This window comes from Brassica rapa, chromosome A01 (assembly GCF_000309985.2).
Source record: "Brassica rapa cultivar Chiifu-401-42 chromosome A01, CAAS_Brap_v3.01, whole genome shotgun sequence".
NCBI classification, from domain to species: domain Eukaryota; kingdom Viridiplantae; phylum Streptophyta; class Magnoliopsida; order Brassicales; family Brassicaceae; genus Brassica; species Brassica rapa.
Genome location: NC_024795.2, coordinates 1,619,375 through 1,643,012, shown reverse-complemented (window position 1 = coordinate 1,643,012; position 23,638 = coordinate 1,619,375). Strand labels below are relative to the sequence as shown.

Below are 23,638 nucleotides of genomic sequence, written 5' to 3'. Positions count from 1 at the left end.
TATCTTTTGAGCATGCGATAGCAAACGGTAATAGAGCCTAGATATATTGATCTATTAGATATTTGGTAACTTGGCACCGTGAGAGCTAGATACGTACGGGGTAATTTTAAGCCGATAGCCTATTGGCAAGAACCAGGGTTTGACGCATGAACATCTAAATGGATGTTATTCGTGAACTTTAATAAATAAAAAACTATGTTTAAATAGGAACGTAACTGTAAACAAGAAGCTTGATTAAATAAAGTTCACGTTCTTGAGGTTGAGGTTGTGGTTTTATAAAAAAATTATAGCTCGATGTTGAGATCTTGCATGGATTGATTGCACGCAACGCAATACTGCTAAACCAACATTAAATTAAACTTTGGCATTTCTAGTAGCTAACCCTTATCTTCCTATCCAAAATGACAACTAGAAAGTGCAGCGTATTACGTATATATATAAACTGTTAAGGGCATCCCTGATCCCTGAGACCCTAACTATAACCGTGACCATATAAAATTACCAGTAATTATAACTTTCGCGACGTGGCATGTTAAGTGGGAAAACTAATTTTTCTTTTGTTGGTTTCCGTCAAAGAATCTTCGTCCAACACTATCGTATATTATATATGGGTTAAGCGATATGCTCGTTTTTTCTTTCTTTTTTGATATGTTCGTATTTTCCAGAAAAAAGAAAGGTTATGTAATTACAAGAAACGTGTATTTCCAGCTCTTGACAGATACATGCATGGCGATGACTTACCAATACACATCTCAATATTCATGTGTTTCTTTGTCTTTTTAAATGTCTTATAATTGTCCTTTTTCTTCTTTCTAGAATACGACGTTGATTTGTATTAAAATTGTTGAATATATAAGTTTCTCGGCTTAATAATAATACACAGACACTGAAAAGAAAAATACACAACTGAGACACAAAGTTTAAACTAATTTTTCTACTAATGCTCAAAACTGCTCGGTTGATATATGCATGCTTTACAGTTTACTAACTAAAATCACAACTCATATTTTAAAAAAGTATATACGAAAATAGGGAATATCTTCATTTTTTGTCACTATGTAAAATATCTTTTAGAATGTTATAAATTTTTATTTCCCTAAAATACATAATATTGAAATTTCCTATAATCTCAGAGTAAACACAATCAAATTGCTAACATGAATCTATAGGAAAATAGCAATAATAGCTAGTCATTCAACTATCGTTGCTTAGTTAGACCAACCATCGTTGGATTTAAATATTCAAAGTACATAGTTTCATGGTCACTCAAAGATAACGTTCCAACAGATTTGGTTATATATTTCTATAAGAGTTCGTTTATTCAACGCATATTTCATTCCGACTAAGAAAATTTACTTAGAAAAAGCGATATTATATCAATTTGAATTTTAAAATTGCTAATCCATATTTTGACGAAAAATTTTCATCGGTCAACTAAAACGTTTTGGATATGATTTTCTTGAATATTTCTCTAAAAAATTGAAAACTTTCCAAAGTTTCAAAAAAAAAAAATCTATTCAAGAACAAAATATTTGGTAAATCGGCCAACCTTTGACTAAGAAAATTACAATTACTTCATCATAAATAGAATGACAGAAAATAGTGGTAAGAGAATAGTAAAATATCATATTATTCAGGAACAACATGAACTGACCAATTCAGAGTAAACAATAAATTTTAAAATCAGAGAAAATTAAATAAAAAGAGAGAAAACAGTGCCCTGCCATAATTCCACTTGGACTCGTATCCTTTTCACATAAACCGAAAAAGCCAAGAAATAAGCAATTAAGAAAAAATAAACTAAACAAAAGACAAAACGGCTCTGGCAAAATCTCTGACCTTGGAAGATAAAAGATACTAGTTCAGTCACATAATCAGCATGTGTACGTCGTTTCTTTAGCGCTAATATTAAACATAAACCAAAAAGTTATTACCTATATATATAATAATAGTCTCAGATAAATATTAACCCAACAAAGTCTCCCTCTCTCTCTCTCTCTCATTTTCAAGTTTGTCAGTTACTTTACTCCGTTCATCTTTTCTTCGATTCTCATCAATACATATTTATAAGGTGGCCTTTACATGCATCGTTGTATTGAAAAAACCAAAGTTTACTTCCCGAGAAAGTCTTTAATAATCAAGAAAGATCGTTTCTACTTCTCTCTCTTTTTTCTTTCCTCTGAAACAAGATGGCGATACAAACGCAGTTGAATTACAACGCTTCGAACGTTATTAACCAAATCGTGATGGACGAGTTGTACATGAACAATAACAACCAACAACATGCTCTGTTTAATCAACAGAGCTTTTTAGACGCTCTTATGGAGAAACAGAGGCAAGAGATCGACCAGTTCATCAGAACACAGGTTCGTAACATCAAAATCATTATTTGATGTTTTGAAAACATGGGCAATGATAAAGTTTTAATCTTTTTGGGGCAGAGCGAGAGGTTGAGATACGCGTTGCGAGAACAGAGGAGGCAAGAGACGGAGACTCTGCTGAGGCAAATGGAGGCGAAAGCTTTGGTTTTGATGACGCGGAAGGAAGAAGAGATGTCGAGAGCGCTGAGCAAGAACATGGAGCTCGAGGATCTGCTGAGGAGAATGGAAGCTGAGAACCAAACGTGGCAGAGGATGGCTCGCGAGAGCGAAGCAACGGTCGCGACGCTTAGCTCCACGTTGGAACAGGTGAAAGAGAGAGCTGTGACGTGTTGCAAGGACGAAGGGTCGTGCTGCGGAGGAGGAGATGATAGTGTTCCGGGGAAGAGGATGAGTGGTTCTTGTTTGAATTGTGGGTCTGATGGAGAGACGAGAGTGCTGTTTCTGCCGTGTAGGCATCTCTGTTGCTGCACGGAGTGCGAGGCTGGACTTGTTGTTTGTCCAATCTGTAGCACTCCCAAGAAGAATAGAATCGAGGCCATTACTTTCTAGGGGAGAACTGTTTCCCCGTGAACGGAGAGGTTTTTACACCGGGGAGGTGACGTGGCAGGGAAGTAATGGTGGTCTTCGAGAAGTGTAGGGGTAAAAAGGGAAAGTCAGACTAGGAGGAAACTAAGAATAGGAAAAGGTTTATCAAGAAGTAAATTTCTGGTTAGGGGTTCTTTTGTTTGTTTATTTGTTTCTTTTTGCATCCAATGGAGATGTGAAATCCAGCTGGATTTTGATGAACATAATCCATATATTTTCCTTCTATATAATGACCTTTTGAATCCAACTCTTATGTGATTCATTTCCTTTCATAAATTTTTTTTAAAAGTTTTTTTCTAACATAATCCATATATTTTCCTTATTTATAATGAATTTTTGAATTCAATTATTTTGTGTTTCATTTTCTTTCATCAAATCTTTTTAAAGATTTTTTTCTGGATTTTGATGAACATAATCCATATATGTTTCCTTCTATATAATGAATTTTTGACAAAAAATAATAATGAATTTTTGAATCCAACTCTTATGTGATTCATTTCCTTTCATAATATTTTTTTTAAAGTTTTTTTTTTAACATACTCCATATATTTTCCTTCTTTATAATGAATTTTTTGAATTCAATTCTTATGTGATTCATTTTCTTTCATCAAATCTTTTTAAAGATTTTTATTCTGGATTTTGACGAATATAATCCATATACTTTTCTTTCTATATAATGAATTTATAATGTGATTCATTTTGTTTCATCAAAAACTTATTTTGAGCGCACCTTGTGGTCCAATAGTAGTGGACGGACTTTTGATGCAAACATATTCCAAATTTGATACTTTTGCTGCATAAACTAAGTCAGATTTTTTAATAGATCTGGATTTAACATTTTTCTTTTTCAAAAAAAAAAATATTTTACTGAATTTTTTCACATATACTAGTATTTGCATATTTTCGATGTTTATTTTCATAATTTTTTCTTCTAAATAAAATGGTTCCGCATAATTATCAGTAGTTACCTATTCAATTTAATAAAATATTTCTAATCAATATTTTAAAAGAGATTGTACTGTTTGTGTGAAACCAACAAAAGAACTAGAACAAATGAATTTGTCAATTTGAGTGAAATAGAGAAGCAGAGAGGTGGGAGTAGAGTCCGTAGACACGCGTATATTGGAAGAAGCTGGATGTATTATTGGGTTGCTCAATAATCAATACACTAGTACATTGACAAGAGAGCACAAAGTTGAAAAGTAGGGGAGAATCACAATTTGGCCTGCCATAGGACTGACTTCTCGCGCTTTCCTAAACAAAGACACTTGAGCCTTCTTCCATTATGGTGTTCTATGTGTACGGCCCAAATTAGCCGCCTACCTTTCGACTATTTGTTGAAAACTGAAAAGCTATAAACCTAATCAAGATCTATAATCCCGATTCTTCTAGTTTTGGTGCCAGTCTTACCTTCCTCAAATCTCACAGAGACAAGAGTGTGTAATTACAAATTAACCATGGCCCGGCCCATTGGTTTCCATAATTGTTGTTGGACCAGCTCAACCCCACTCATGCACTCGTTGATGTTTCCATAATGTTCTTTCTGCTATAACCTCTTCTTGACAACATGGAAGCACAACATTTTCATATTTATCTTGTCAGTAGACAATTTGTTCAAAAAAAAAAAAAAAAATCTTGTCAGTAGACAATTGGAAATAGTAAATTACAAAGAACAACTAATTAAGTCTTTCAACTATATAGTTATACTTATAAACTAACCATGACAATCATTTAATTAATTAGCTTGATTCAAGTACTCGTATCCGCGCACACAGTCAAATTACATCCCTCCACTACTCTATCAAACCTATAAGATTCAAGATCTAATTTTTCGGTCGTTTCAAATTAACTAAGCTATTTTAATAAAAAAAAGATGTGCGTGTTGCCTTTGTCCAGCCTACTTTTTTTTTTCTCTATAAAATAGATGTATTCTAGCTGCTGAACTCTTCGTAATTGTAACATACGTGTTGTTTGTTATCGTCGTAGAAATATAATTCTTAAAACCCATGACATGTGCGGCCGATGTGCGACCACACTCGTATAGTTGCAAATAAAAAAGTATTGGAAAATACAAATAGTTGAGGTATTTATTTGCAATTATCCAAAACGTTAATGTTATAGATAGTTATTATGCTCACGTATTTCATATTTGGCCACGTAGAAGCCTTTGTAAGCTCATAAAACATTTTGATTATTGACTTACGAGTTACGACTACACCACTATATTTATACGCAACACACGTATATATATAATATATACCAAACTGGATATAATATATACCAAACGAATAAGATATTGAAATTTTTACTTCGGTTGTTAGGATATGTAGGTAGGTAAAATCATATAAGGAGACGAGACGAGTGAAGGCAGAAAAAGAAAGAAAGAAAAAGCCTGCAACGTGGATTCCATATCTCGTTGCTTTACTTTTCCCTTGTTAGGCGAAGTATTTGACATTTCAATTTCATTATCATTTATTGGTCACCAAGTAAATTACATGTGATGAAATGAGCTAGACCATGGGTTTTATAGTATAGTTTGCTTTTTGCATTATCGTGCACTGGCCTGAAAGTAAATAACATATTTGTATAACCTATGATCGAATGGGCTATAGACCATGGAGAAGTAAAGTTAGATCTAACTTTGGTATGTTAACAAATAAAATAATGTAAGCATATATGTTAGGTAAGTCAGCTTTTTTAAAATGGAATTGTCGACTAGATTTACTTCTTAAACTATCGAATATTTATGTCCCTTATATAAACTAAGCTTATGCGATTCCGTGATTTATTTCCCCCAAAATCCGATTTATTTTTTAATGAAATAAAAAGAATAATTACTCTTTTTTTTTTGAAAAATCGTATATCCATTTAACAGAAGCGCACGTACTCCCTCAGTTTTCGAGAGAGAAGGAGACGACGCCATGGAGAGGCTTCTGCAACCACCGTCTTCCTCCACGATTTCATCTCCCAAATTCCACTCGAGGGCTTCTCCTTTCCTCTCCCGTCTCCGCTCGTCGAGCCTCGGCTTCGTCTCCTCGCGCCGAGTCAGCTCAGTTTCGTGCAGCAGCAGCTTCTGGAACCAATCGGCTTGTACGACTAAGAGATGTAATCTAGCTACCAATTCCGTGAATGGAGAATCGAAACCTAATCCTGGATCTCTCCAAAGGATCGTGGGGGCAGTTTCTGAGAAACGAAAGGTATTAACTTTCTAACGTTTGATTGTGATTTGGGGGTTTAGGGTTTTGATCTGATTCGTTGTGAGATAAAGGATTGGAATTGAAATTGGGGTATAGTTAGAATATTCCAAGAATATTTGAAAAAGCTCCAGTCTTTGTAGGGTTATGTATGTTGGGATGATCCAAGAATCGTGGAATCAGGTTCTCTTTAGTTTTTAGGATTCTTCAACTCCAAAGGTTGAGACTTTATAATTCATTTCATTTATATTAACTCCAAAGGTGGAGACTTTGCAATTCATTTCATTTATATTAACTTCAAAGGCTAAGACTTTGTTATTCATTTCATTTGTATAACTCCAAAGGTTGAGACTTTGTTATTCATTTCATTTGTATAACTCCAAAGGTTGAGACTTTGTTATTCATTTCATTTGTATAACTCCAAAGGTTGAGACTTTATAACTATTTGATAAGGGCAGTGTGTTGTCTACTTGTCCTACATTGAGATCTGTGTATGTGTGTGTTACATTGTGCTTTTTTGATGTCCTCTTCATGTGTGTTTAGTTTACGAGATCATTACAAATCTGTGTTTCTTTCTTTGCAGGCATTATCTACTGGAACGGTGATACTAATCTCTGCAGTAGCTACTCTTCTTCTCAACCCTCTCCTTGCACCACCTGCTTTCGCCAGCTTCCAAACAGCAGCTAAAACCGGATGGCTAGCAAGCGCCTGGACTGGCTTCCTCGCCGGTTGCTTACACACTCTCTCAGGACCAGATCACCTCGCCGCTCTAGCTCCGCTTTCGATCGGACGCACGAAAATGGAGAGCGCTGCAGTTGGAGCTCTCTGGGGATGCGGGCACGACGCTGGTCAAGTCATCTTCGGCTTACTCTTTCTCCTACTCAAAGACCGTCTCCACATCGAGGTGCTGCAGACTTGGGGGACAAGAATCGTGGGGCTGACGCTTGTCATCATCGGTGCTATGGGGATCAAAGAAGCTTCGGAGGCTCCAGAGCCTTGCGTGGCGTTGGAAACCGACATGAGCGGGATGGTGCCCGCAGAGAAAGAAGCTTTATCCCCGCCTAAAAAGAAGAAGATAGGGTTTGCTACGTTTGCGACCGGAGTGGTTCACGGGCTGCAGCCTGATGCGTTGATGATTGTGTTGCCTGCGTTAGCTCTGCCGTCTCGGTTAGCAGGGTCTGCGTTTCTGATAATGTTTCTGGTGGGAACGGTTGTGGCGATGGGGAGCTACACGGCGTTTATAGGGTCTTGTAGTGAGGCGTTGAAAGAGAAGGTGCCGAGGATCACAGAGAAGCTGACTTGGGTTTCGTCTCTGGTTGCTATTGGTCTTGGATTGGGGATTGTCATCAGCCCTTTCTTTGGTTTTAGCCTCTACTGAGAAAGTTTTTTTTTTTTGGTTTATTCATTTTAGTAGTTGCTTGTATGAACACAATCTCATAATCTTTGCTTTTGAACTCTGCTCGGAGAAAACTATTTCGTGATTTTTTTTTTTTTTTTTAAGACAAGTTTGGTTTTTTGGTTTGAATTATCAAACAAGTGGATTTAAGTGTAACTCTTTTTTTCTTAGTATCATGTGTTACAGTTAACAACTCTTGACTTTGGTACAACGTTTATTAGATGTGGCCAATTCAACAACACATATTGACAAAAACTCTAAAGTCTCTGTACCCACACAAATGACGTAAAGATTCTGTGGACTTTGTTGTCTTTATCGTTTCATACTTGCTCTACCCTTTTCTCCATGAACGTGTTAATAGGACTCTTGTTGAAAGGTCTTCAACTATGGCTCCGACTGGTGACATGTAGTATTAGAGTTGAATTACAGTATGATTTGTAGTTCGATGTAACTTGCAGTAAAAAATATGTGGTAAAAAAGTAAGTTTATGTGGTAAGTTTTGCAGTAAAAATAAAAGTTATCATTTTATTAAAATTTATGACTGGTAACATTTTTGATGTATAAGTTGCAGTATGAGTTCTGAATAAAAGAATTAAATATATAAATTGATAAATAGAATTTTTTATTAAGCTCTTTTTAAAATAAATAAAAAGGAAAAAAATTATTTTAAATAAGTATAAAAAGTTTGAAAAAAAAATTTAAATTATTTTAAGCTATTTTTGTTTAAATATATATAATTATATATATATATAATAAACAAAAAAAATCTCATATAAACATATGAATATATGTATGTAAATTATAAAACAATTTTTAAAAATTAATTTAAATGGAAGTAAGAAAGTTTATAAAGTATTTTGGCTAGCAAATAAATAGTTGTGTACAATAGTTGAGAATATTTATTAAATAACCAAAGTAATTGTTGGACAATTGCCATGTTTTAAAATTTAATAAATTTCTATAGAAATAAAAAACGTGAACAACTAAACAAAAAGTTACTAACTCAAGTCAACTCAAGCTCTAATACATGCAATTTTCTTTGATGTTGGCTTAACATTTGATTTGTTGATTTTACAAAGGAGATAACTCAAAGTGTAACTCAACCTTACCACATTCTAAATCAACACACAAACTCAAAAGTTCACAACAAAATCATGATTGGTAAGATTTCTGATTAATATTCTTAACTCAAACTAAATCAAGTGTAAAACATGTCACCAATCAAAGCCTATGTGGTTAGTGTAATAAACTTGAGTTCGTTATAAATTTAAATTCTAGACGTTTGTCAAGTTCTTTTCAAATAACACCGATTATTATAGATCTTTGATGTATTATTCTGATAAACATGAGACCTGTCTAAAGTCACAAAAGACAACACAGAAGGTTTAATATTACAACATAGCACATAAGATCCACATGATGAAATTTATATTATGGTATATCTGATCTCTTCCCCTCTTCTTTTCCATCTTTTTTTTTCTCTGCCTATTAGAAACACACAAGGACCAATCAAGAATCCTTTTCACTCATCTTAGATGTTTGGTCTCACGTTCAGACGGCTCGCCAGCTTCTGTCCCAGCGACTTGTCAGCCTGTTTTCACACGTAGTTTACCCAATCAGTGTCAAAATGTTACAAACTTTCACACATTTTTTTTATAACTGTTGTGGCTTTAGAGGATCAGACAAATGAAAATAAAAGAGATTTACCTGAGACCAGTAAGAGATCCAGATGCTGCGGATTTCATGTGTGATGCGAGGGTCGGATAAGGCATCAATCCATCGGCCGATGAAACGTTCTTGCCTGAAGTAGAAACCAACCGTAAACCAATAAGATTATGTAGATGTATTGAGTATAACCAAAAAAAAAGTAAGAACAATGGATACCTCTCTGGTGTGAAGGAACGGTATCTCTCTCCAGGCTCCTTGAAGTTGTTCTCCTTCTCAATAACACACTGCAAAACATTTTTTGAACTTTTAGATCATTTTTTTTTTTGCGTGTGAACAATCCTTCATAGGTTTGAATTGATTACTAACCCTCTCACGTTTCCCAGAGCAGACAGCAGGTGGAGTTGGATACTTCTCAGCATGACGAACCGGATCATACCTCGATGGGAAGTAGTTAACCTATACCAACAACATTGTAAGATAATATTCAATATAAAGATAATGATACTATCACCATATTGCATACCTCCTCGTCCCTGTGCATGAAGTTCATGAACCCCTCATGATGGTTGTTATGGTGGGAACATTTAGGGGAATTAACCGGCAGCTGAAGGTAGTTCGGTCCAAGGCGGTGTCTCTGAGTATCGGCATAAGAGAAGACACGCGTCTGAAGCAGCTTATCATCAGAGTAGTATATCCCCGGAACAATGATAGCAGGACAGAAGGCAAGCTGCTCATTCTCCGCAAAGAAGTTATCAATGTTCTTGTTCAACACCATACGCCCAACGGGCTGAAGAGGCAAAAGTTCCTCAGGCCAGGTCTTGGTCACATCGAGAGGATCAAAGTCGAACTTGTCCTCATCAGCAGGATCCATTGTCTGGATAAAGAGCTTCCACTCAGGGTAGTTTCCAGCGGCAATGGAGTCGTAAAGGTCCTGGGTGGCGTGGCTGTGGTTGGTTCCTCCTACACGGACTGCATCTTCTTCTAGTAGAGACTTGACTCCGCAAGTTGGTTTCCAGTGGAACTTGACGTAGTGAGCTTTGCCGGATTTGTTGATGAGCATGTATGTGTTGACGCCTGAGCCTTCCATGTGCCTGTAGTCTTGAGGGATGCCGATGTCGTCGAAGAGGAAAGTGAACATGTTTAAGCTCTCAGGGTGGTGTGAGAAGAAGTCCATGACTCTCCAGTTCTCTTGGATGTGAGATTTGGGGTTTGGTTTGAGGGCGTGGACCATGTCAGGGAACTTCATCCCGTCTCGGATGAAGAAGACAGGGATGTTGTTTCCGACAAGATCAAAGTTTCCCTGCCAGCAAAGAATCATTTGTGCTTTAGTAATAATGTAAGAACTAAGAACCCATGTTCAAAAATCGACTATTTACGCTAATATTATTGCTTAATTTAATATATTTATGACCAATCTAAAACTAATTTAAAATAGTATAAACCAATTTGAATAGTAAATATTTTTAAAAACATTGTTTCTGTCCGTCGGCCCCTAAACCGATTTTTAGGACATTGATAACAACACAAATACAAGTTTGTTGGAAAAAAAAAATTACCTCTCTGGTGTAGAACTTGACTGCGAAACCACGAGGATCTCTCAAGGTCTCGGGACTTCCACGCTCGTGGATGACGGTAGAGAAACGGACAATGAGTGGAGTTTGAACGCCTGGTGCTCTGAGGAAGTCGGCACATGTGAGGTTGGAGATGTCATGAGTGACCTCGAAGAAACCTTTAGCACTGGCTCCTCTAGCGTGAACCACACGCTCGGGTATACGCTCCCTGTCGAAGTTGGCTAGCTTCTCGACCAGATGGTAATCCTCAAGAAGGATGGGACCTGACACAACAACACAATTAGAAGTGTAACTTAAACATTTATAGATTAAATTTTATTTAATTATTACATTTGATGAAACAGCCATAGTAAGATATATATATATATACCTCTAGGTCCAACGGTCATGGAGGAGTTGTTGTTCCATACAGGAGCACCAGAGTTGGTGGTGAAGAATGGAGAGTTGTAAGAACTCGCCGGCCGGTACTGCAATAATAAATCATCATTCATCAAAATCAACCAATGATTTGAAATAATCAACTCAACAAGAACCACAAGTCAAACCGTGATGACATAAATGAATCTCCATAAAACTTCAAGAAACCAACAAAGGGAAATGGAAGAGACAGAATCATTTGCATTAATCGGATTAGATTGACTAGAAGAAAGTCAAACATCCTCATCGACACCAATCGAGTACAGTTCTAAAGAGTAAGAATACGAAACTGCAATACCAAAGCTTAAACAACATTTTTGAGAGATGTCAATCCAAGTTCCACATTGGATAATTAGACAAGGAGTGTCTAATATATAAAGAGATGTCCAACTCTAATAGTACGAAACCTTTTAGGAAGGAAACCAAAAGTAAATCCATGCAGGCCAACCTCTAAGGCCCAAAGTGGACAATATCGTACTAATAAGATAAGATAGAGTTGGACACGGGATTTCGCAATCCCAACAATTGGTATCAGAGCGGTTGACAATAAATCTGCAAGAAGACCAAAATACCCTTCGAGTAGGAACGGGACCCTTCAAGATGGTAAGGGAGGTTCGGCAGAGATTAGTCAGAAGATCCTGGAATTGTGGGAAGAGCATCCTTAAAGCCACTCAAAGTAAACCTTGCGACTAAGGGTGTCGAATGTCGAAGATGCGACAAGGCACCGAGATGATTCGCTAGAAGAAAGGGCACAAGGTGTGTGGTCCTTAGCTTGAGGGGGAGAATGAGAGATGTCAATCCAAGTCCCACATTGGATAATTAGACAAGAAGTGTCTAATATATAAAGAGATGTTCAACTCTAATAGTACGAGACCTTTTGGGAAGGAAACCAAAAGTAAATCCATGCGGGCCAGCCTCTAAGGCCCAAAGTGGACAATATCGTACTAATCCCTTATATATTAATTGAGGAACATTTGAAAAGATGTAACCTCAATTTTGTATTAATTAAAAGAGGCCCCAATGCATAGGTGGCACTCAATTAGGTAGTCAATTACATTCGATTGAAAAATAAGTAGGTCCACATTCGATTTTTATATGTTGTTAGATACATAAGTTGGTCAAACTATATGATATAATGATATGATATGATATTTTCTTTCCTTAAATAAAACCTACGGAATTACCATAAATGACTAATATATATATGACAATTAATGAGTTTAATAATAAAGATTTGATAACAATGTATATCTCCTCCATCATTTTTTGTTTAATTTTATATTATTAAAATAAATTAAACAATCAAATTAGCTATAAAAATAAAATTTAGATTTTTTCGTATATGTTATATTTTGAATTTTAAAAACGACAATAAATGACTAAAACTATTAAAATTATTATGTTAAAAATTAATGATCAATGGTTTAACATTTTTATTATAAGAAGATACACATGATTTTAAAACCATATGAGTAAAAAATATCATTTAATAATAAAATAAATATAAATATATATATTAAACACTATATACCATAAGATTACATAAATATTTTAATACTAAAACTTTCAATTAATTTTCAAGAACATTTATAAATTATAAACTTATTAAAGATTTCAGATTGAAAATTTTGTTATCGATGATTTAAATATTTTGTTATAAAACGATATGAACGATCATAGAACCGTATGATTATAAATTATTATTTAATAAATAACTATACAAAATATACTATTCCTAGAAAAATAGGTTGGTCCATCTTAACTTATATTACACTTTTTATTAAACTAACTATCGAATTGATAAATAACGTACCAAAAAATGTTTTGCACTTTCCTTAAATAAAAGCTACGAAATTACCTAATATGATTAACGTATATGTGAAAATTAATTATAATGAATAATAAATATTTGATAACAATTTTTGTATCTTAGTTCTTTTTTTAATTTTATATTATTAAAATATATTTAAAAATCACATTAAATTTATAATAAAAACATTTATAATTTTTCTTATATGTTATATTTTGAATTTTTCAAAACGTCTATAAATTATTAGAAATTTGAAGATCCCCACTCTGAAAATTTTGTGATCAATAGATTATTTTTTTGTCATAATAAGTTACAAATGATCATAAAATTGTATTAATATGAACTTTTATTTAATATTATAAGAAGATACACATTATTTTAAAACCATATGAGTAAAAAATATCATTTAATAATAAAACATATATATTTATATATATATATATAGATTATACTATATACCATAAGATTACATAAATATTTTAATATTAAAACTTTCAATGAATTTTCAAAAACATTTATAAATTATAAACTTATTAAAGATTTCACATTGAAAATTTTGTTATCGATGATTTAAATATTCAGTTATAAAATGATATGAATGATCATAGAACTGTATGATTATAAATTCTCATTTAATAAATGACTATATAAAATATAATATTCTTAGAAAAATAGGTTGGTCCATCTTGACTTACATTATATTTTTTATTAAACTAACTATCGAATTGATAAATAATCTACCAAAATGTTTTTTGCACTTTTCTTAATTAGAAGCTACGAAATTACCTAATATGATTAACGTATATATGAAAATTAATTATTATGAATAATAAATATTTGATAACAATTTTGGTATCTTAGTTCTTTTTTTTTAATTTTATATTATTGAAAGATATTAAAAAATCACATTAAATATATAATGAAAACATTTATATTTTTTCTTATATGTTATATTTGAATTTTTCAAAACGTCTATATATTATTAGAAATTTGAATATTCCCACTCTGAAAATTTTGTGATCAATAGATTATTTTTTTGTTATAATAAGTTACAAATGATCATAAAATATAACGCATATGAATTTTTATTTAATAAATATTCAAACTAAATAATATATATATATATATATATAAACACTAATGATTTAAAGCAACAAGATTGGCTGATCAATTTAGTCGTCCAGTTGAAATCTTTCAAAAGTATGGGAAAGACTAAAGTCAAAGTAAATATAGATTTAGAATAGTAGTTATATTTTACTAACCAAATACCGAAAAAAACCGAACCGAACCGAAATCAACCCGATATCCGGGTTGAACACTCGTAATCCAAATGAAGCCAAACTATTGTTTCATTCTCCAAAATATAATAAAAATAATAACTTAATCCGCGCAAGGCGCGGGTCTTATCCTAGTAAGATAAGATAGAGTTGGACACGGGATTTCGCAATCCCAACAATTTTGAACGGCGGCGAACGCATAAAAGACGAACAAGCTAGTGACAGAGAAAAGGGAGAGAGTTGTTACCTTGTAAGGATCCATAGTCGATGAGAGTTGAGAGAGAGAGAGAGAGAGAGAGAGAGAGAGAGAGAGAGAGAGAGAGAGAGAGAGAGAGAGATATTTAGGACAAGGAGATGGTGACGATGGTGATAAACTGATAATTATAATATTTGCTGCCCCTATTTATAATGGCGTGTGCCTTTGCGCTTTAAAGCCTTTTTCTCTCCTTTCTAGTATTATTTTTTGTTGCGGGGGAATTTTTAAAGGTTATCGTTTTCTTTTACTTTTAGATAAATATTTGGAAGGAGAAAGAGAGAGACGGAGACCGGGACTTTCTCTCTCTCCTCTGTGAGATGAGATGAAGCTTTTCTGGTGCTCTATCGTTTCTTTGATTCTAAGTCTTGCTTCTGGGAAGCCGTTGCTTTTTAAGCAGGCTTCGCCGGCTTTGCTTCTGGGAGAAGATGATTAGTTTACATCTTTCTCGCCGGCTTCTTCTCCCGCATCGTACGGTCCTTTCGTTTCGATGGCGGTTTGGTTTGGTTTCTATGGTTTCTGGAATGGTGATTCAGTTGATTACGTGCTTGATGAGACGGATGAGCTCTCGAATTGTTCGATTGATGCTCTCCGATGATCTGAAATTAAGTGGTGATGGCGCATGATGGTGAGCGAGGGATTTCTAATCGTTTGGGTGATGGCTTAGTTTCTGGATGAGGTCTCGACTTCTCGTTTTGACGCTCTCCGGTGAAAAGAAGCAAAGGTGATGAAGTGGTGAGTTTGGGTAGGCGCTTGCTCCCGGCGAGGTCCGGTGAGACGCCGTTCAGTTCCCGGCAAGGTCCGGTGAAACGCCGTCCAGTTTTCCGGCGTGTTCTCTTTGGAGGTGGTGGTGAAGGATTTCGTGACGTGTGTCATGTCTTGCTGTCGAGGTTTCGACACGTCTCGTCTTCGGGGGAGAAACGAAGCAGTGTCGCGTGTTGGCTAGGGCCATTGTAGATTGGGCCAATATGTGGGCTTTTAGGTTTAATTTTGTTGTTCAGTATTGTCTTTGGAACCCTTTCGATAGGTTTTTTGGTTAGGTTTGGACCTCTGTACTTTTTATGAATAATAATACCAGATGGAAAAAAAAAAAAAAGATAAATATTTGGAAGAAATCAAATACTACAAAAAAAAAAAATTCTTTATTGTGGCGATAAGTTCAGGAACCTCACGAGATAGATAGATATAAAATGATTTTCTACTATTATTATTTTTGGAAGGATTTATTCTAGTTTCTTGTACGAATATTTCAGCTACAATAAAATGATCAAGTCAATTGTTATTCAGTAATGGACTAATGTATAGCTTAGCTCATATTAATCAATGGGAGAATATGTGCTATAATATTTGATTTTGATACAAAAGAATACAATTTTGATTATCACGCTTTCAAGTTTAACATGATATCCTTTTCCTAACGTGGAATAATGATTAAATAAAGTCAACTCCATCAAAACAGATGATAACTTATCTTACAATTTAAGCTATTCTATGTCATGAATCGAGGATGAATTCTATGGCATATTTTTTTTTGTTGCTTCTGAAAATTATATCATTTATATGAATTCTAATTCGTTTATGTCTTACGTCTAGATCTTTTTAACTGTATAATCTCTGGCTGTCGTATAACACGTACTGTACCTTCAACTATACGATAAATTACTACAGGGTCATCCACTCATCCTGATTTACATTCCCAAGACAAAGTAAGATAAGCTGAACCCAGGATGGATGATATTGTCAAAACATATTTTATATATGGTAGGAAGACAAAAACAAAATAAATATTGCAGTTTGCAATTTGGAGAAAGAATATATTATGAGGACGTCACGGAGCGCTGCGGTTCCTTATCCGATTCTTTTTGGCCTTTTATCAGAAACCTTATAAGTGGTTTAGTATGGTTTTGGATGACGTGTATTGTTCTTTGGGCTCCACGTGTGATTGGTTAATGTGAACTCCCTAGGTTGGAGAATATGCCCTCTTGAATTGATTTATTATTTCATGTTTTTGGCCCTTGGGATATGCGGCGAGACGAGATTATCAACTCCCGAGTCCCGACACACCTTGGAAGTCTCTTGCCCATTCAGAAGGTTATATAATTTTTGGACGGCAAATTGGGTGAAAAATAAATTGTAATACAAACCCATTATGAGTAGACTATGGCCTAAAGGTAGAAATGCAATGTAAGGATATATAAATGGGCTGGAATATCGAAATGGCCCAACTATTAAAATTATACGCTTTAACAACTATTTCCCATTTTCATGGGATCATTAGATGTGTAATCTTGGTTTACGTCTGGTTTTCTCCAATTCTAACAAAATAGTAAAGTGACAAGGTTCTTGGTAAAGAGTTTTCTACATGCCACATTTTTGTTTGATAATTGAAACCACATATGTTGTCTGCAAACACCTCATTTGTTATTTGGGAGTATCAATTATACTGCTGAGTTTTATGCTGTTTTGTGATAAAATAGCTAGGCAACCGTCGGTCTTGGTCGTTAACTGGTTTTACAAGCTGTAGTAGCCTCTAATAATAGACTTTATTCGTTTTCTTCACAAGATTCACGTTGTCTCACTCGGTCCAGGTTCTTCTAAAAGAAAAAGATACAAAGACTTTTCTAGTTCCTCTGGTCGGCTGTTTCAGGCTTTTTCTCCACCTCCAAAAGTTGTTGCTAGAAGCTTGTAAACGTTTCATTTGCTCAACTTAAATTCCCCTTGTCACAGGCAACACTTTTAATTTATTTATTAACTATAACAAAATAATTGAAGAAAACAACAGAAAATCTAAAATATTGAGGAACACCCAAGTTTATTATGACAGAGAACTTTGTTTATGCATACAGTTTTTCTAAAAGTGGTAAACTAAGGTAGACATACTATTTGAAATGATGTGTTATTATATGAAAACTCTTAGATCAAATGAAATTATAGATGCAATGTTGTAACGAGAAGCGTACTTACAGTGTATTAAAAAAGACATTTGGTTCAAACCCGTAATTAATATAATTTTATTTGGAGTCTAATTTAAAATAATTTCTAATTTATTGGTTTAGATTTATTTTGAAAAACCGTTTCTACGAGAATTACACTATCTGATCATATGAAATCAACTATTTTTTTCTTAGATGATATAATTTTAGCATATTTACTTGAAAATTTATTCTTGTATAGTTTCAAATTTGTATATTTGATGAAGATGATATATTGTATCAGAAAATTATTTTCAATATAGTTAAAAATAAATTTATTTTTAAAACTTGTTTTAGACTATTTTTAATGTATTCCTCCATTTTTATTTATAGAATAGAGAAACTCTATAATAGAGATGAGTTTTATTCCAATGAATTTTTCTAATCTCTTCATATAGAACAAAATATAAAAGAATACTATTTTTTTCTCTATATATAGAAAAAAAAATAGTAATTTCTATTTTAGAAGTAAAAATAGAAATATGTCGAAGTGATTTTGCTTATAAATACTATTATAGAAGTAGAAATAGAAGTGTGTTGAAAATGCTCTTAGACCTTTAAAATCTTTCTCGCGGCTGTGGTTGTAACCCAAAAAAAGTGGTCATGCTTAATGATGTTCTATGTTTTTCTTTGGTGTATGTATACGAAAACAAGAATCACTAAGCTAGCTTGATATACACATAACACATTAGTTACAAATACCTATCAAACGACAAAAAGGACTATTTAGAGAACAATCCACAAAATGAACGAACAGTATTCGCTATTCATTTACCTTATGTATTAAACATATATTCCATCTGTTTTAAAGTAAAATTTTATTTTCAAAATAAGTGATGTTTTATGATTTTAATATAAATTTATTTCAAACTATTTTTTTATTAGTTTAAATGTGATAAGATGTATTGGTAATAGTATTTTATTTTAAAAATATAAAAAATTAAATATTTTTTGATTTGTATGTTTAAATTTAAAACGACAATTAAAATAAAATAAAAGTAAGTATATATTATTATGATAAATAGTGCTTATTAAAGTACATTATGTGTCAATCAATAATTGAACCGTTAAAAGCATTGGTAAGTTCTCCAAAGCAATAAATAATTTACCGATTTGTTCAAAAGTTGTTTACGTTAGAACTTAAAACTAGTGGCCGTTGGATGTGAATTAAAAACAAAAAAAAATATTCTGAAAAAGACAGATCTTATGGATCAATCTAGGCGTTACCAGATATGATATACGTGGCATGATATGTGTGGATGAAAGGAAGAGATCTGACCTGTCTTTTGCCCAACTGATGTGGAAGTAGTGACGTGGAAGTTTTGGAGATAAATACTGGCAAGCAAGGCTGCCCTTGTGGTAGGTCATTTCCTTGGACTCAAATTATTAGTGATAATCGTTTATGAAATTTAATTAGTTGATGTTCATCAAGTTGTATAATAATAATATCAAGCTCTTTCTTGTCTGGATGAAAAACATAATTAAAAGAATATGCAGCGAATTAATGTAATGATATGAATGTATGATGATGAATCGTTCTCACATGCAATGATATCCAACCTCTTCTGCACCACGGAGATTTGAATCAGGCATGGATTATATTAAAACGCATAACCACCCCGTTGATTGTTTGTTTGTCTAAATTATATATGTATATATAGATACAGACTCCACATAGCTTTGGCTTGATCAAATTAAAGTTGAGTATATATATACAGATAATGAGTCAGACCTATACGATTTGACGATACAAATTACGTTAAAATGTTTAAGCTTACTTAATTTTCCAAATGTAATTTTGTTATAAGAAAACGCATACACATTCATGAAAAAGGAGGAAAATGATAATCAGTTTCCATGATTACACAGCGACCTGGCATTTTATTTCGCAAAGACAGCATAAAACCATCTCCAATGTATTTTGCTATTTTCACCTCTAAAATATAAGAAATTTATAATAGAGATGGAATATGCTCCAATGTATTTCTCTAAAATAGCAATCTCTAAATATAGAGTAAAAAATAGAGGAATGCTATTTCTTCCTCTATAAATAGAGAAAAAATAGAGATCTCTATTATAGAGGAAGAAATAGAGGTGGGTTGAAGTAATTTCACCTCTAAATACTATTATAGAGGTGAAAATAGCTATGGGTTGAAGATGCTTTCAAATTAAATATTTCTTATGTACTATATACTTGCACGATAAATATTAATGAAAGTTATCCCTGTATCATAGAAAGCAAAAGTATTTCCATTACATGCTAATATATCATTCACATTTGCGTAAAAGTTAAGAATTAATAATTGGAAGTGATTAGGTAATAATTTAATAATGGATGTTATACAAAGAAAGTTGATCAGAGCTGGGAGGATAAGGACAAATGTTGTATTCACATATATAAATCGAAAGCAGAAGAGTATAGTACATATTGTATACTTTTTGGCAACAGAATTAATAATTTATATTACTTTAGTTTTTTTTGTCAAATAAAATGAAATCTACTTCGGTTTTTGGAGTCGAGGCGGACCAAAACGATGATGATCCGTTGGGACTGGTTACTACGAGCCTTATTTCTTATTATCTGTTGGTTCCCTCTCTTAACTGGAGGGAAGTTGCTAGTTCTTGCGCTAATGATTTGTATTGGGACTGGTTACTACGAGCCTTATTTCTTATTATCCGTTGGTTCCCTCTTTTAACTGGAGGGAATTTGCTAGTTCTTGCGCTAATGATTTGTATTTATGCTATCCCTAGTTCTAACCACCGTTCATGGACGAATGAATACGTGTAACACACAAAATAACCCACTTAAGCTCGGTGTAAATGTTTTTCGTATGGGCAGAAAGCCTGGTTTCGAGTTTTAGACCTGATTTTCAAATTTGATAAACAGACATATTCTCTGAGACTTTAAGAAAAGCACTTGAACAAATTTCGTTAGAATCTTAATCAGCATGCAGAATATAAGCATCTACTAGTGAATTATATAAGCTTTGCAAATTTTGTCAAAGGTGCAACGCACCATCAATCAAATTCAGTTTCCCTCTTTTTTCTGGCTATGATAAATGATTCTTTTAGCTACCACTGACTATGCCTTCTTATGTTAATTAACCTCTAAACCCCAAAAAATGTCTTTCTTGTATTATTATTTTGCATGTAGCTGCTAACAAATAGCTTAGATGGCTAAAACTTATAATCAGTTGGAAAATTAGTATTTGACCTAAACATACGTAACATGGTAAATACATATAAAAGGAAAGTTGCCAACAAAAGATTTGGGAAAAGAGACAAAGATATCGATATAACCGTTGAGAAGGTTGAGCAAAAAGAGTTGGATGACAGGCTGACGAGAAAACCTTACACCTCATTTCTATCATTAACCCTCACATGGCTTGCCTGTCCATCTGGATCCCACGACCTTCTACTCCCTTTTTTTTATCTCCAAACTTTTCAAATAATTTAACCAAAAATACTAAGCAAAAACCACAGAACACATGGCTCTAACTATCTATCATCAGGCCTGTCTATCATCTCGCGTATTTAGTTGTTTTTATTATCTTACTGTTATATATAAGCAAGAAAAAAAAATATTAACAATTCCAGAACAACAGAAGATTTTGTCCATGCACGTAGGAGCCCACCTTTGATTTCGTGTAATCACTATCATATACTCTAAATTACTAAAAAAATAAATTTGAACTATACTGCCTTATTAGTGATTGAATGATCGTATGCCTTCTTGTTTCTTCATTATTACCTTCAACGCGACACATTTATTTACTGTGTTACTATGTTACTAGTAGTTTACAAAGTAATTAACTGACATTTATATTCCCAAAAACTCAAGAAGCTTTCCATTAACACACCATTAGTACAAAGTAATGATTTTTAGCAGAGTTGTTTAGATTTAATCATTTAAATATATTACTCACAAAACACAAACACAATACCGAAAGTACCCTCGGCTTATCCATGGAGCACACTGCAAGATTCTTTTCTTCCCCTTTTAAAACCCAGAGGAGAGACACTGTCGTCTTCACACAATTCAGACAAAACTCCATAGCTGTCTAGAGAGAAAGAACTAAAAAAAAATGTCGAAAGAAGTGAGCGAAGAGGGACAAACCCACAGCCATGGGAAAGACTACGTCGACCCTCCACCAGCTCCCCTTCTCGACATGGGAGAGCTCAAGTCTTGGTCTTTCTACAGAGCCCTCATCGCCGAGTTCATCGCCACACTCCTCTTCCTCTACGTCACCGTCGCCACCGTCATCGGCCACAAGAAGCAAACGGGTCCTTGCGACGGCGTCGGTTTGCTAGGGATCGCTTGGGCCTTCGGTGGTATGATCTTCGTCCTCGTCTACTGCACCGCCGGTATCTCTGGTAAGTGTTTAAAGACTCAACCTTTACGTCTAATCACTTAGTTAAATTTTGTTACTAATCTCTTTGTTTTTTTGTTGGCAGGTGGTCATATTAACCCAGCTGTGACGTTCGGTCTGTTCTTGGCGCGTAAGGTGTCTTTGGTGAGAGCTGTTGGGTACATGATAGCTCAGTGTCTTGGAGCTATCTGTGGTGTGGGTTTCGTGAAAGCTTTCATGAAGACTCCTTACAACACTCTCGGTGGGGGAGCTAACACTGTAGCCGACGGTTACAGCACCGGGACTGCTCTTGGAGCTGAGATTATTGGGACGTTCGTTCTTGTTTACACCGTGTTCTCTGCTACTGACCCTAAGAGAAGCGCCCGTGACTCTCACATCCCCGTAAGTGTTCTGTTTTTGATAAAGTTTAGAGCTTTATGTATAATCTTAAATGGGTCTGTTTAGATTCTGTTAATGTTTGAATCTCTCTGTTGGGTTTTATTATTAATCTAGTAAAAGTCTCAAAATGGGTAGTCTGAACTCTGAATAAAGTTTGAATCTTTTGTGTTAAATTTTTTTTTGTTTTAGTCTCAAGTGGGTTTGTGTAGTGAAGATTCTGATAAACTTTCTTTTTTTTTGTTTCTGAATAGGTTTTGGCTCCACTTCCTATTGGATTTGCTGTGTTCATGGTGCATTTGGCAACCATCCCCATTACTGGAACTGGAATTAACCCAGCGAGGAGCTTTGGTGCTGCTGTTATCTACAACAACGAGAAGGCGTGGGATGACCATGTAAGTTATTAGTTTATCTCGTACATCATCAGTTTATCACCACCTTTTTTCTCTAATGTTTTGACTAATTAAATGTTTGGTGATAAAAACGTTATGCAGTGGATCTTCTGGGTTGGACCGTTCGTGGGAGCACTAGCAGCAGCAGCTTACCATCAGTACATTTTGAGAGCTGCAGCAGTTAAGGCCTTGGCCTCATTCCGAAGCAGTGCAACCAACTGATGAATGTGAAGAAACAGAAACAGCTTTAAGATTCGTTATGCTTTTTATTTTTATTTGTTGCTTTATTTGTGTGTTAATGAGAGAGAGAGAGCTTAAGTTTGGTGGATTGATTATTATGTTAATTATGGAATGGGTGCATGGTTTTTTCCTACCTACTTTGTTAGCTTTTCAGTATGTAGTTTAGTCTGGTGTGTCTTGAGAATCATTTTAATTTGTTAGTTATATCCTTCTCTACATCCAGTTCAAAACAGTATGATCTCACCAAATTTAAAGCCTATATTGAATTCACAAATTTTGAAAAGATTATTATAAGCGTTCAAAAATATATAAATTTCGGCTGAACCCATTGTATGGTGTAGGAGAGGTGTAGTGGGTCTTCGGTTTCAATACCCTCTGGTCTTCTTCTCGATAGTTCCACCGAAACTGGATTCCATTTTCCATGATTAACTTTTTCGATAATTGACAAAAGCTAAGAAAAAATGTTCATTCTTTTTAGTATTTTCTGCTGATTATAAAATTAATATATTAAGCTTAATAAAGAAAGACTATCGATATTTTTTTTGTATTAGTGAATGAATTAAGCAGACAAGAAACGAGACACTAAACCCATTTCTCCACCGCACTCAGCTTCTCAACGCGTGTCGATTAGCTAATTATCATCACACATGGGCAACTTCACATCCGAATATACCGGTATTAATTTTCTTCTACAGTTTCATGTACTATAATAGTTTAAAATTTTATAAACCCACCCA

General features: G+C 34.2%; 4 protein-coding genes across 7 annotated transcripts; 3 read left to right on the top strand and 1 right to left on the bottom strand.

Annotated features, from left to right (window-relative positions):
• The first annotated feature begins 644 nt into the window (after positions 1-644).
• Positions 645-3,244, top strand: LOC103832075 (probable BOI-related E3 ubiquitin-protein ligase 2). Its single transcript, XM_009108067.3, has 2 exons — positions 645-2,366; positions 2,442-3,244. The coding sequence occupies exons 1-2, from the start codon at positions 2,190-2,192 to the stop codon at positions 2,928-2,930; spliced, it is 666 nt and encodes a 221-aa protein (XP_009106315.1). The 5' UTR covers positions 645-2,189; the 3' UTR covers positions 2,931-3,244.
• Positions 3,245-5,779: 2,535 nt separating this feature from the next.
• On the top strand, positions 5,780-7,729 carry LOC103831976. Its single transcript, XM_009107961.3, has 2 exons — positions 5,780-6,163; positions 6,744-7,729. The coding sequence occupies exons 1-2, from the start codon at positions 5,888-5,890 to the stop codon at positions 7,536-7,538; spliced, it is 1,071 nt and encodes a 356-aa protein (XP_009106209.2). The 5' UTR covers positions 5,780-5,887; the 3' UTR covers positions 7,539-7,729.
• A 1,120-nt stretch (positions 7,730-8,849) lies between these two features.
• Positions 8,850-14,754, bottom strand: LOC103831878 (catalase-2). Of its 4 annotated transcripts, none has more exons than XM_033283882.1 (9): positions 14,634-14,754; positions 14,547-14,574; positions 11,166-11,262; positions 10,781-11,058; positions 9,748-10,524; positions 9,591-9,680; positions 9,441-9,508; positions 9,264-9,357; positions 8,850-9,147 (listed from the first exon to the last, which is right to left on the bottom strand). In XM_033283882.1, exons 2-9 carry the CDS (start codon positions 14,559-14,561, stop codon positions 9,088-9,090), a joined length of 1,479 nt encoding a protein of 492 aa, XP_033139773.1. In that variant the 5' UTR covers positions 14,562-14,574; positions 14,634-14,754; the 3' UTR covers positions 8,850-9,087. The 4 variants fall into 4 exon arrangements, with proteins under 4 accessions (XP_033139773.1, XP_033139768.1, XP_033139771.1 ...); XM_033283877.1 differs by having other exon boundaries at positions 14,547-14,605; positions 14,638-14,716; XM_033283880.1 differs by having other exon boundaries at positions 14,547-14,601; positions 14,638-14,655.
• Positions 14,755-21,540: 6,786 nt separating this feature from the next.
• On the top strand, positions 21,541-23,117 carry LOC103831723 (aquaporin PIP2-7). The gene is made up of 4 exons (XM_009107661.3): positions 21,541-21,898; positions 21,980-22,275; positions 22,524-22,664; positions 22,764-23,117. Exons 1-4 carry the CDS (start codon positions 21,610-21,612, stop codon positions 22,881-22,883), a joined length of 846 nt encoding a protein of 281 aa, XP_009105909.1. The 5' UTR covers positions 21,541-21,609; the 3' UTR covers positions 22,884-23,117.
• The last annotated feature ends 521 nt before the right edge of the window (positions 23,118-23,638 follow it).

Excerpts from the sequence above, each read along its gene's own strand:
- LOC103831878 (XM_033283882.1), bottom strand. Across the intron at positions 9,358-9,440 it reads CGTTCCTTCACACCAGAGAG|GCAAGAACGTTTCATCGGCC; the intron begins GTATCCATTGTT and ends TTTCTACTTCAG. Across the intron at positions 9,148-9,263 it reads GGATCTCTTACTGGTCTCAG|GCTGACAAGTCGCTGGGACA; the intron begins GTAAATCTCTTT and ends GTGTGAAAACAG.
- LOC103832075 (XM_009108067.3), top strand. The coding sequence starts at position 2,190 with ATGGCGATACAAACGCAGTTGAATTACAACGCTTCGAACGTTATTAAC. Across the intron at positions 2,367-2,441 it reads ACCAGTTCATCAGAACACAG|AGCGAGAGGTTGAGATACGC; the intron begins GTTCGTAACATC and ends TTTTTGGGGCAG.
- LOC103831723 (XM_009107661.3), top strand. The coding sequence starts at position 21,610 with ATGTCGAAAGAAGTGAGCGAAGAGGGACAAACCCACAGCCATGGGAAA. Across the intron at positions 22,276-22,523 it reads CCCGTGACTCTCACATCCCC|GTTTTGGCTCCACTTCCTAT; the intron begins GTAAGTGTTCTG and ends GTTTCTGAATAG. Across the intron at positions 22,665-22,763 it reads AGAAGGCGTGGGATGACCAT|TGGATCTTCTGGGTTGGACC; the intron begins GTAAGTTATTAG and ends AACGTTATGCAG.
- LOC103831976 (XM_009107961.3), top strand. The coding sequence starts at position 5,888 with ATGGAGAGGCTTCTGCAACCACCGTCTTCCTCCACGATTTCATCTCCC. Across the intron at positions 6,164-6,743 it reads CAGTTTCTGAGAAACGAAAG|GCATTATCTACTGGAACGGT; the intron begins GTATTAACTTTC and ends CTTTCTTTGCAG.